Raw genomic sequence first — 13,194 nt, forward strand, 5'->3', positions numbered from 1 at the left:
TATATATATATATATATATATATATATATCAGGAATGCAGAGTCCCAAAAAGACTCCAGCTTTATAACTTTATTTTTTATGGTCTCTGGTGTCCAGAAGGTCTAAACATGTTGTTTGATTAATGATCTGTTATAAGAAAAAAAAATTTATGATATTTAATGACATGGAACTTATTGTTTTTAAGCCCAGAGTCCTGGTGTCCTTGCCGCCATTATAACTAAGGACTCCGTGTTCAAAAATTTATTGTTTTTCTGACCTATAAGTCTTGATTTTTTCCCATTAGTAGCCCATAAGCTTTTTTATTTTTTTAAAGCTCCTGGATATGAAAAACTAGGAAAGAAGTGATCTTTTTGTGACAATCAAATCCGCAGTCCTTTTTGGGACTCCGCATCCCTGATAAATATATATAAAATATATATATATATATAAATATATACATATATATATATATTATATATACACATATATAAATTAAAATATATACATATATAAATATAAGTATAACACATATATAAATATAAATAATATATATCAGGGGTGGAAAAAGTAACAAATTTTTTTATTCAAGTAAAAGTACTGCTACTTAAGTGAATTTTTACTCAAGTACAAGTAAACATTACCGGTCGTTAAGTTTACTTAAGTAAAAGTAGCTCATTAAAAATGTACTCAGAGTAAATGTTACCGCATTACTTTTTCAACAGCCATTCTCAGGTAACAAACATGTTGAATAAGACGTAAACAATGTGGTCTATTTTTTCTGTATATATTTCCAATTATTATATTTAAGTAATATTCTTAAATGTGTGTTTTTCAATATAAATAATACGATATTCAAATTTGTTATTATTTAACACTCATTTTATCAGTTAAAGCATTTTTTTTTCTTTGTGTTCGCAGAAAAATAGAATTGGGAAATTTCTCATATATTTTGCAAAGTTATGCGTGCTATGCATATATGTAAAAAATGTTTTGAATAAATTTTTTTCTTCTTACAACAAGGAGCATCTAAAAAGGAACATCTTCAAAGTAAAGCCAATAATTATGTAACTAGGATATATAATTAATTAAAAATAAGTTATTTTTCATATTTCTTCATAGTACTTTGTATCAAATGTAAACAGTAAATCTTCGTTTTAAATTTCTTTCAAAACTCTTTTAAAAATTTTCTTTTAAAATTTCAAAAGAAAGATTTAAATTTGAAACGTAAGCAAGGCTTGTTAATGCTTTTAATGTCTTCGTAACTTCACTTAAAACATCACTGAAAAATATATTGAAATAATTTTATAAAACAGATGATTTTTTTAGTCGATAATTTTTATTGACTAAAAATATCAATTCATACTTTCTGTGAAATTAATTACTAATAGGTAATCATTTATTTTACTAAGTAACGTATATGATTTAAAATCTAGCAAAGTACAATACTTTAAAAAAAAATTGTGCTAAAGCAAAAGTAAAATTACACAATTAAAAAAATACTTAAAAAAAATTCACAAACAAAAAACTACTCAAATACAGTAACGAGAGTAAATTTGTTACTTTCCACCTCTGATATTTATATATATACATATTTATATATATATATATTCATATTTTAGCATATACAGATCAGCATTTGCTTACTAGTTTTACTTATTTTTATAGCATACAGCTTTTTCTGAAAAAGAAGAAAAAAGCAAAGAATATTAAAAGAAAAGATCGCATATATATATATATATATATATATATATATATATATATATATATATATATATATATATATACACTCACAAAGTATGCAATAATGATAAATGGCTAAAATAAAAGTAAAGTAGTAAGCTAAAAAAGTAATAAAAACAAATCAAAAAAAAGAGATCCCTAAGTGTCAATACAAGTTATGTTAAGATCTTAAATAAACCTTAAAGAAAGCTTCGAGTTAATTTACCAAAACAAATTATTTGCAGAGATATTAAAAAAAAAACTTTATCATTCTTAACACCACATTATTTTTCATGATGTAAATTTCTGACTTGCTGATTTTCTTTTTAAAAAAATCTGTTCTAGTCAATTAAATAAGTAATGTAGTAAAAATTATATTTCTTTTTTTTTTATTAAGTTAAGTTAGATAAAATCAAAATTATCAGTATTTTATAATAAAAGTTTTTAAATAATAATAAATATTGTTAATTAATAATAAATACCTTCTTATTATTAATAAAAAAATTAAATAAACTAATTCTTATTGTAATATTAGTAAATACATTATTCATTATGCAAAATTGTAAGCCTAATGATAGGTTGGAAATAAAAATGAAAATAAGATGGCCAAGAAAAAAACAGCTGAAATGTTTTTGGTAATAGGCCGGGTAAATAAAAAAAAAGCAATTGCTCACAAGCAATTATATATATAGATAGATGCATATATGTATATATATAAAAATGTATATATATATATATATGTGTGTGTGTATGTGTGTGTGTATATATATTTGTATATATACATACATATATATATATTTATTCTTATCATAAAAATATAGAGAGTATTTGTCTGTCTGTGGACATTTTCGTTTTCCGCGGAAAAAAAAAGCGCCATTGTACTTTTATTTGACATTTTTTGACGTCATTTAACAGTTTTTTGTATCATTTCATTTTGACAGCAAAAAACGTCAAATAAAAGTGTGTATAACTAATGATTTTACACTTTATTTTACATTGTACTTTACATTATATTTTACAATTTATTTTATGTTTTATGTTACATTTTCCTTTATACTAAACTTTTATACTGGCTGGGTATTAGGGTATACTTGAACCAAAAATTAATTTTTCAGAATTTTGACTAGCACGCTTGGATACCTATGTATTTGGGTACGAGGAATTCAAATATAATATTTTTGCAAAATATTGATGTCTAGCTACCGGAAACTGGTTTTAAAATTAGTTTTTTTTTAAAAAAATAGTCTTTTATAATTAAAGCTTAATTTTTTAATGTTTTTAGTCAATTAATAATAAAAATTAAAATAATATTAGGTAAAAAATAAACCATGTGTAATAAAACACAAAATTATCATTTAGCTTCCAGGATTCTTGAGCCAGAATGCACAGCTAGGGCTTTTTCCCCCCTCCCTTCTATCAATATTTGATAGTTTTATTATGATTATAAGATCAAGATATATTACAATTAGTATATATATATTTATACACACACTGGTAGGAGGTAGAGTAGGTAGAGTAGAAGCAAGGGGCTTAGTGGCAAAAGCCCCCTCCCCTTACATTTACTCAAAATACTCATTCAAATTATAAATCTGGCGGCCTTAATTTTTGTTTTAACTCCCCAAAATTCTTATAAGATCAACATTAAAACCAATATTTATTTAACATTTAATGTTATGCGCAACAAAGTATAAATAAAAATCAAAAATACTAAATTAGTAATTAAATAAATTACTTAAAGTCTTTTTTTGATTTAAACAAAGTCATTAGTTCACGATTTCGCAATTGAGTTCTTATAAAACCATCTCTTTTATCCCAACCACAGACTGACTGAGCTGCTTCTGTGACTAATTCGACTGCTCTCTCGCAACTTTGGGTATGTAATGAGTATAGAGGTAGCTGCAGGGGAGAAACTATCAATGCATTGAGTTGGACTAACAACATATTTGCAGTGAAAATTGGTTCAGTGATGACCTCTTTTTCCCAATCGATAAGTTCTTTGATGTCACAAGCATCAAGGTTTATTGTTTGTGGAACTTTAAATGGTCTAACATCAGTTGAGCCAAGTTCACTTCCTGCCCTAACTGCCAATATTATGTCGACAGTAAATAACCTTTGTTCTGAGTTATCAGAACAGAGAAGTGAGACAAGTACATTCTCAGGATGAGCCCACCAAGATTCACTTCTGAGATAAAGTTTAGATGCTTCTTTAATCCTATCATCTTGCTTCTGCCAAAGTTAAAACAGCTTCTGCCAAAGTTAAAAGATGACAAGAACCATATTTAATGTCATGCTTAACTTTAATCTCAAAGAACATTGGAAAATAAACCTGAGTCACCCAAGTTGCAAGCAGTCTTAAGATCTCTGCATTATCAGGTTTAAGATCATGTTTACTCATATAGAGAAGCAGGCATCTCATGCCACAAGTAAGCCATCGACTGTGAGACAATCTACCACATTTAAGAGCTGCTACTTCAGGATCGAGATTTCCTTTCAATATTGCATTTAAATACTTCCATGCGACTAAACTGTCAGTGCTCATTTGCTTTAAGAAATCTTCACTTATAGTAACAAGAGGCTCCAGAAGCGGAATTGGCGTAAATTTAGTAACTCTTTCAAGATTTTCAACTTTGGAAAACAGTTTACCTACTTCTCCACTCCTTCCTTTATCTGAAGAAGTTGGTTCATCAAGTTTTTCCATAATATGACGGAATGGAAGCTCATTAATGTGAAGCCAGCAAAAAGATCTAAAAAGTTTTTGATTGAGAAGATCTTCCACAAAATGAAGCATTCCACCTTTCCATCCAGACATTTCATTTGTAGTACCACTGCCAATTAGTTGGAGATTAAGATCTTTACCTCTTTCCATTAACCAGTCGAATAATCCAATAGCACATTGCTTGGCTGGTTTAGATATTTCTGACTTAGATTTTGGTGTATAATGAGTAAGGTAGCGACCTCTAGGCTCTTCTGTCACAGTTTTATGATTTTCTTTGATAATTTGTTTTCTGAAGGTGCCTGTGGTTTTATCATGGATAAAAACTAAAGTTTTATCTTTTCTACCATCAACAAAAATTCCAGTAATTATATTTCTTTCACAATCAAAATTTTCTTCTACTCTAGAATACTTTATAGCACATTCTTTAGCACGAAAAACTTTCATACTATCACATATGAGATTTTTTTTATCTTCAACAAGTTTCCCTGCCTTCATAATATCTTTCAGTAGACCATTAATGATAGCAGCAGTAACAGTCGATGATACACCAAATCTGATAGAGGCAACGGCAGCATTACTAATATCAAGGTAGTTTTGTTTGGCATAACTCTCTTGATTTTCAATTGTTGAGTCCTCTTTGCTATCACTGACTTTATCGCTATCACTGACTATCACATCATTGGAATTGTTATTAATTTCTATTGTCCATCATCAAATCTAACATCGGTTGGATAAATAGAGACTAATGATTCTAACTTATACTTCGAAGCTTCTTCACGTTGTCGTGTGAGTCTTGCTTGATCAGTTGACTTGCGTAAGCGTTTTAACCTAAGTTTGGCAGTCTCTTTAAGATCCAGACCAAATTCTTGCATAGATGAAGCACTGCCTTGTTTTTCTCGCTGGGTTTTTATCCAAATAAGTTCTTTTTTAGGAATTCTTAAATTTAAGTCACATTTGCAAAAGCAATGAGCACTGTCATCACAAGATTCGTTGCAAGGGGCATCATTATCACTGCAGTAAACGATTCTGCATTTGTAAAAAGCAATATCTAAAAGTTTATCAAGTTTAGGTTCCCAGTGTTTTTTGTTTGCCTTTTAAGATTTGTGTCGAGCTATCTTAGAGAATGCAGACCAACTTCGATCAATTCTTTGTGCTATTGCTTTAGTTCCACAAACTATGGGTTTTTTAAATTCTGTGTTGGAAATAAGTCACCGTTCTGCAACTTCATTAGCAACATTAGAAAAAATTTCTTGCATTGATAAGTCATTTTTTTCATAGACTAGTATTCTTTTTCGCTGCAGATCTAGATATTGCTGCAAACAATCACGTAATGTTGGAAATTCAGTTTGGAGAAACTTTTTAGGACCTCCAAGATACTCACTTAGTTTGGTGTTAATCGATTTTCTGGTTTTCTTGCTAACTGATAATGCCATTTTTCTTTTTTTAATATATTATAAATCTGGTAGATATAAATACAACAATTATAGCAATAAATTTGAAATGAAATCTAAAATAGTAATTATAATATTTTCAAAGTATATTTGAACTTTTAACTGATACTTATACAAAAAATAATATTGTTGAAAACTCAAAACATATTATACAAACTAAGCATAGGGTTAAACAATATTTTAAATAATTATAATGTACATTTATAACATAAACAGTCATCATTTAGTAAAAAAACACAATATTTTTGAAAATTAAAAATGTTTTCCCGGTAGCTAGACTTGTTTTTACACCAAAATAAATTATACCATTCAACTCAGGGTTTATGAATACATAGGAAAAGTGACATACTGAATGTACATATATATATTAAAAAGGTTCATATTAAGGTTAAAACTTTTTTCAAACTAGAGTGAAAGCTTATAAGGTGCGCAGACCCTTGTTTTATATGTAATATAAGATTTTTTTTTTAATTAAAAAAAGTTTAAGGATGGCACACGACCCCAAAGTACTTTCTTTTTCACCCTTTTTTGACATTTTTGACCCATGTGTGCCACCCTTCAATAATATTTAATTTAGTTTTTCTTTTCTATATTTATTCTCACAATGACTAATACTAAAAAAATAGGCACTCTTTCTGTATATTTTTTTTCTCAACACTGAAAAAGTTATAGAAAAAATAATAAAGTAGACAAAAAAAAATTATTTTCCTATTTCTATTGTCTTTTTTATTACAAAATCCACCTAAATCAAATTATAAATAAGCTATTAAAATATGATATATTATTTTGGATACCAAACTTAGTTAAGTATCTAATTTAAGGTGGGTTAGCTCTCCCCTATTAATATACCATTCTTTCAAATTGCAGGAGGATAAGTGAGAAGAACAAAACTAATGCAATATGAGTCTTTTATTAAGTTATTAACAAGTTATTGTTTTAAATACTGTTAGTTACCTTGCTTACCTTTTTTGTAAACATGATTAAGCAAGCACAAAGCCTGTCTTTTCTTCTCTTTGGTTGATTTTCCAATCAGTTCTTTAACTAGTTTACTGGGCCCACTCTGATGAGTCATTGACCACATCAAGGGATGTAACAATGATTTCAAACTCAAGATAAAAATCACTGAACTTCCAGAACTGAAGGAATCTTAAGCTACTGCAACTCACTCTTTCCATGTCCAATCTTATCAAAGATGAGTCAAGATTGCTCAGTTACTAGAGCGCAAAGACATGAAGGCTGATCTTGTGCAAAATCTAGAAAGCGAAGAAGCTCTTTATTGACTATAACACATTCAAGTGGATAAACTATTGGTTTTGCGGGAATTGTACTGTATAACTCTTTGGCAATATCTTCTCTGTTAAGGCAATTTTCATCTGCTAAAGCCAGCCCTACTAACGCAGGATCAAGATGCCAGCTGTGCCTGTGAAATGATTTTAGTGCTGAAGTAGATCCATGAAGATTTAATTCATGAACCTCTTCATCTACCTCAACATTTTCATGTTCTACACAATATTTTAACAAAATCAGATTAATTCATCAATCAAACATTTAACTAATCACTTTTAATCTGTTTTTATATTTATTATTATTATCATTTTTAACCTGGAACAGAGCAGCAGTTGCAGATACTGCTCTAAGGAACCACTGACTGTAAAAAATGCCTACAAACAGCCATACCACAAATCTCTTTAATATTTTCTTCTGATAAGTTTGGAATGGTTTCCAACAGTAAATACATTTTAAGGTAATACAACGCTTTTGCCATAAATCTTGCATGATGCATTGGACCAGGAATACAAAATTTGAACCTCCCTTTTTGAGAAACTGCTGTTAATGATAGTCCAGATAACTCCTGATAATCTTTTCTTGATTTACCATTCTAAAATTAAAAGATTTAGTTTTACATATTTTGATCGCACAAAATTGTTAAAATTAATTTTATCAAACTAGTGCAAACAATGCAGTTGTTCTTAACCTTTTTGTAGATCCTATTATCTATAACATCTCTGTAGAACTGTTCCGCCTCAAGATTTTGTCAAGTCTTTAATGTACTGTCTAATTTTTTGAGCTTCTGAACTTATCACTTTATCTGCAGCTCCAAGAGATGATGATTTAGATAAAACAAATTCATTTATTTCTCCTCCTGATATAGCTATAACACTGCTTATGATTGCAGTGTGCTGGTTGACAAAAAACCCTTCTCCAACAGCAGTTAGCGCTGTACGCTTTAGAATATCTTTAGGCAGTATTATACTAAGTTCTTCTTCTAGGGTATTACCATTTAGCTCACTTTTAACATTGAGTCATTGCATTCTGAGCTTAAATAATCAGTGACATCACTTTCTGAGCTTTAAGATATATATATTTTTTTTTTGCAGATCTCTCAACAGCCTTTTTCTCAGATCTCTGCAGCCTTATTAAAGCTAATATCTTAATGTTGCTATGTTATAATACATAACTATGTTATAATGGCATAACTTTTTATTTTACTTTTTATTTCATGTAAATGAACTATAATAACATATATTTAGATTTTTAATTTCTAAAAACATATTTCATTGAATATTATGCAAGTACCAATAATATATTAAACATAATATATTATTGGTACAAAATCAACATTTTACACATGTTAAAGTTTTGTTCAACATTATTAAAATAGTAGATGTTAAAAATTGAGGATGGTTAATACATAAGTACAATGAAATCACACTGCTGTCATTGAAACAGTGCATAGAAATAATTTGTGTTTGTGTAAAGAAAAAATGAAAAACTTTGTTAAATTAAAAAAAAATCAGTATTTCATCTTTTTTAACTTTTTTTATTAGAGAAAAAAAAAGTATATATAGAAAGAGTGCCTAATTTTTTTGAAATTGTCTGCTGCCACCCCCTAAATGTGTTCTATGTAATAAATTAATACTAAATTTAAAAAACTTTTAAATAAATAAAAAATTATAGGGGTGGCTCAAGACCCTTAAACATCAGACGGGTCCCTAATATTTTGAAAAAAAAAGTTCTTCAAAAGCATATCATGCTGGGTCTCAAAAGAAGTGAAATTCTATAAAAATTTCGAAAATAGTAAAAAAAATTTTATGGAAACACAAATTAAAAAAGTTTATTTAAAAAGACTATGAAAATATGTACTTTTTTATTTTCAGTTAAAAAATGGTAGTTTTTAAGCCATAAAATTTAAAATAGTAATCTTTATATAAAATGATTATTATTTTTAGAATTTTTATAAAATTTCACTTCCTTTGAGACCCAACATGATATGCATTTGAAGAACTTTTTTTTTCAAAATATTAGGGACCCGTCTGATGTTTAAGGGTCTTGAGCAACCCCTAAAAATTTTTTTATTTAAAAGTTTTTTAAATTTAGTACTTATTTATTAGATAGAACACATTTAGGGGGTGGCAGCAGACAATTTCAAAAAAGTTGTTTTTAGAATCACTCTTTTATATATATATATATATATATATATATATATATATATATATATATATATATATATATATATATATATATAAACACTCACACACACATATATACATACCAGGCCTTGTTAAGAAGCATTACGCAGCTCGCATTTTGCTTGCGAAAAGGCGATTTGCCTACGCGTTCAGCAGTTTTGCGCTATGCAAAAACTTACATCTTTTAGAATATTTAAATTATAATTCTGAATAAACGTGACGTTTATTCAGAAGAAATAAAGTCATAAGTAAAAGCATTTAACCGCAATTGTAAACTAATACATTTTTTGTTAAAGAAACAGCTTGTTTCATTTTTTTTGTTGTTGTTGTTAAAAATTAGTTGGAAAAAATTAAGTGTTTTAAGTTTTATCTTAAGGAATTAAATATATAAATTCCTTTTAAATATAAAATTTATTTTTAGTCATAATAGTTTAAAAAATGCACGATTTATTTTGATGTAAATATTTTATTAATAAGATATTTTGTTTATTGTTAATTTAATAACGTAAAGTTTTTTAACGTAAAGACGTTCGTTTAATTTATGAAAATAAATTATGATCACAAATATGTTATCGGTAACTGATAAATAACAAAAAAAAACTCTTTATTATTTAAAAACATTATTAAAAAGAGTTCACAAATTAAATAAGAAAAAATTTATTAACAGTTAATAAAATAACCAAAAACCAACTGTAAAATGATAAGAAAATAAACAAACATTATTTTACGTTTCATGAAAACAAAAATTTTTTCAAAATAAAATTTAGTTCATATTTGAAAAAAATAATAAAAATGATTTTTTAAATAAGAACTTAGATTATATTTGTAACTTTTGTTATAGTGAGAAAAAAACAAACTGTTTGTATGATTTTTAACGCGTTAATAAAATAACTTTAATTACAATGCAGTACTTGAAAAGACGCGAGTGACGCAAATATAACTTCTAACGATGCAAAATATATTTGCTGAGTTGAGTTACTTAGAAATTCATTACGTGTTTTCGCTACGCAGCGAAATCTCGTAACAAGGCCTGACATACATATATATACATATATATACATATATATACATACATATATATACATATATATACATTAGTACATTTAACATTATATCAGAAATTCTTTGGTCTCCAGACTAGCTTCTTTTCATCACTAAAAATATGTTTTTACCATTGATCTACAGTGGTCTACACTGGTCTAACTAGTTTTGTCTGAAAAGGTTTTGGTTTTTTATAAAAAATTTGTTAGAAAATTTTAAAAAATACAAAAGAAATGAATTTGAATCATGAAAACAAATGTTTGAATCATGATTCAAACATTTGTTTTACTACTTTTTTTTATCAGTTTTCGATCAAGTTTTGTTTTTAATTTGAATTAGTCAATCATGTTTTGTCTGTTACTATATATATGCGTACATACATATATATATACTGCTTTTTTTTTTATCCATATAAGTTTTTCTTATATGGATAAAAAAAAAAAGCTTTAGTTTCAAATTGTCAAAAAAACATTTTCCACTGCCTAACTTATGTCGAGACAGTTACAGCAAATACCCTGACCTGATATAAAAATTAATATTTAAACAAAATTTAAAATAATATTTATTTAAAATGTATATTTTAATATTAAATTTATATATAAAATTACTAATTTTCAAATACCCAAATTTAAAGCTGATTGAAATTTTTTTAATGTTTCAAGAACTTGATCTTCAGACTAAAAATAAATTTACAAAACACAAAAATGAAATGAATAACAAGTAGAATTCACAAAAATGCACTTTACCTAATAACAAAATATAAAACATATTTTTAACTTACATTTAATAATTTATTTACTGGTTTAAATTCAGTGCCAGACCATTCCCATTCTACAAATTAAAAAATGTAATCCTAAAAATTATTATGAAAACACCTGTATATTAATGTTCTTCACATAATAAAAATTTTACTGAAAAAAATTAAACCAATTTTTAAATAAAAATGAATTTAATAAAAAAAATCAAATCTGAAAATTTACTAATTTCACTTGATGATGGGTCGTCAATATTATTAGATATAGTCATTGATTTGACACGTAATTCTGGTCCATAAGTTCTTGCTTTTAAAAGATGACTGAAAGACTCTTGCAAAAATAAAGTTGAATTTAAACCAAGTAGCTCACCAATCTAAAACATTAATTCTAGTTGTTTGTTTTTTAATTAAAAACAAGTTTTGCATAGATTATCATATTATATACAGTAATCCAATACCTTAGCAGCAAGTAAAATAAGACAACTTTTGAATTGGTCTTGATTTTCGTTATTTGATTCAACAATGGACTTTAAAATATTTAATTGACGTGTAATGTCATCTTTTAACTTTTTTAAGGTATCTTAAAAAAAGATAAAGAAGAAAAGATTTACGTATCTTAAATATTTTAAATATACATATAATAATTCAAAAAAAAAACTTTTAAAATCAATTAATATAATTTTTAATATTTAAAACTTTTTTTGTATGATTTTTGAAGTTGCCTCCTTATCTATAGATATTCATATCTATAGATATAGATATATTATCTATAGATATTCATATCTATAGATATATTTCATAGGGTCTTAGAAGGCTACTTATATTTTTTATATTACAAATTTTTATTTTTAACTTGTTGTTAAACCCTCTTTTAACTTTTTACTTTTGAATACAAATTTATATACAATTAAAATTGTGTTAGATAAAACTATTACATAAAATCATTTTCATGAGTGAATGGAATTTCCTTAGGTTTGGATTGTTTAATAGAATTTAATTCCCTTGACATCATATATTTAATTTTTAGTTTGTTTATTTAATGAAAAAAAACAATCAATTCTTCTATATTCACACTAAATCAAACAACCCACCTCAAAAATCCAAAACTTCTTCAGGTGTAAAAATATTCAACTTGGCAAAAAAGAATACAAAGAAGCACATAAAAGGCTTTAAAAACTTCAACTTCAAAATACAACCCAAAAAAAAAGCCATCTAACCCTACAAGAAAAAAGAATATAATTTGGTTTAACCTGCTGTACAATAAAAGGGTCTCCACTAATGTTGGCTAAACTTTTTTGCAAATAATAGATAACCATTGCAAGCCCTCGAACCAACTACATAAACTATTTAATTTGATTAACTATCTAATTTGAAAAATCACTAAGATTAGTTACAGCTTTTCGATCAACATTTTGAAAATCATAAAAAGCCACAACAGAAAAACAAATAAACAGCACAACTCGCAAAACAACAGTTTTTATATATCTTTTTTTATAAAGTATAAGCATATGGGCTTTACAAATTTCTCTTGATAAAGTAAATCTATTTAGGACATATATCATCAATGCAGCATTGAGTTAGACAGAAAGAGTTAAATAGTATTTTAAAGAACAAAAATACAACGTAATTGTATTTTTCATTTTTTACTTCACCTCATATACAAATGATGAAGGCTTGAAGGAGTGATATCTTCTCATTACATCCTCATTTGTAAGTTTCCAAGAAAATTTTATTGTAAGTGTTCTCAAAAATTTTTGACATCTTAGTTTATGCTCTCCTGAGTTTCTTCATGTAAGAGGCAATTGGAACCAGCTTGCCTCTTATGATCTCGTGTGAATTAACAATTACCTTATGAACTCCAGCAGACAATGAAACCATTTAAAATGTAATACATATGTCTTATCTTAGTAATATTCTTAAAGTTTATCTGGATCAACTGGATGCTAACAGGGCAACACACAAAGGATAATGTAGAATCTTTTAACAGAACCTTTATTAACTTTAGGTATTTCAGCAAAGGTTTCATGGTTTCTAAGTGCCCTTTATGCTGAGTTTTCATTATTG

General features: G+C 26.9%; 1 protein-coding gene across 1 annotated transcript in view; it reads right to left on the bottom strand.

The window, feature by feature from the left end:
- LOC100202677 (inositol polyphosphate-4-phosphatase type I A) overlaps window positions 1-13,194 on the bottom strand; it is an 80,194-nt gene that overhangs the window by 21,531 nt on the left and 45,469 nt on the right. The window contains exons 21-24 of the mRNA XM_065813136.1: window positions 11,589-11,710; window positions 11,357-11,504; window positions 11,158-11,207; window positions 10,999-11,053 (exon numbers count right to left, since the gene is read on the bottom strand). Of these exons, the coding sequence (XP_065669208.1) occupies window positions 10,999-11,053; window positions 11,158-11,207; window positions 11,357-11,504; window positions 11,589-11,710 (375 nt within the window). The remainder of the gene's footprint in view (window positions 1-10,998; window positions 11,054-11,157; window positions 11,208-11,356; window positions 11,505-11,588; window positions 11,711-13,194) is intronic.

Source organism: Hydra vulgaris, chromosome 12, assembly GCF_038396675.1.
Source record: "Hydra vulgaris chromosome 12, alternate assembly HydraT2T_AEP".
Lineage (NCBI taxonomy): Eukaryota > Metazoa > Cnidaria > Hydrozoa > Anthoathecata > Hydridae > Hydra > Hydra vulgaris.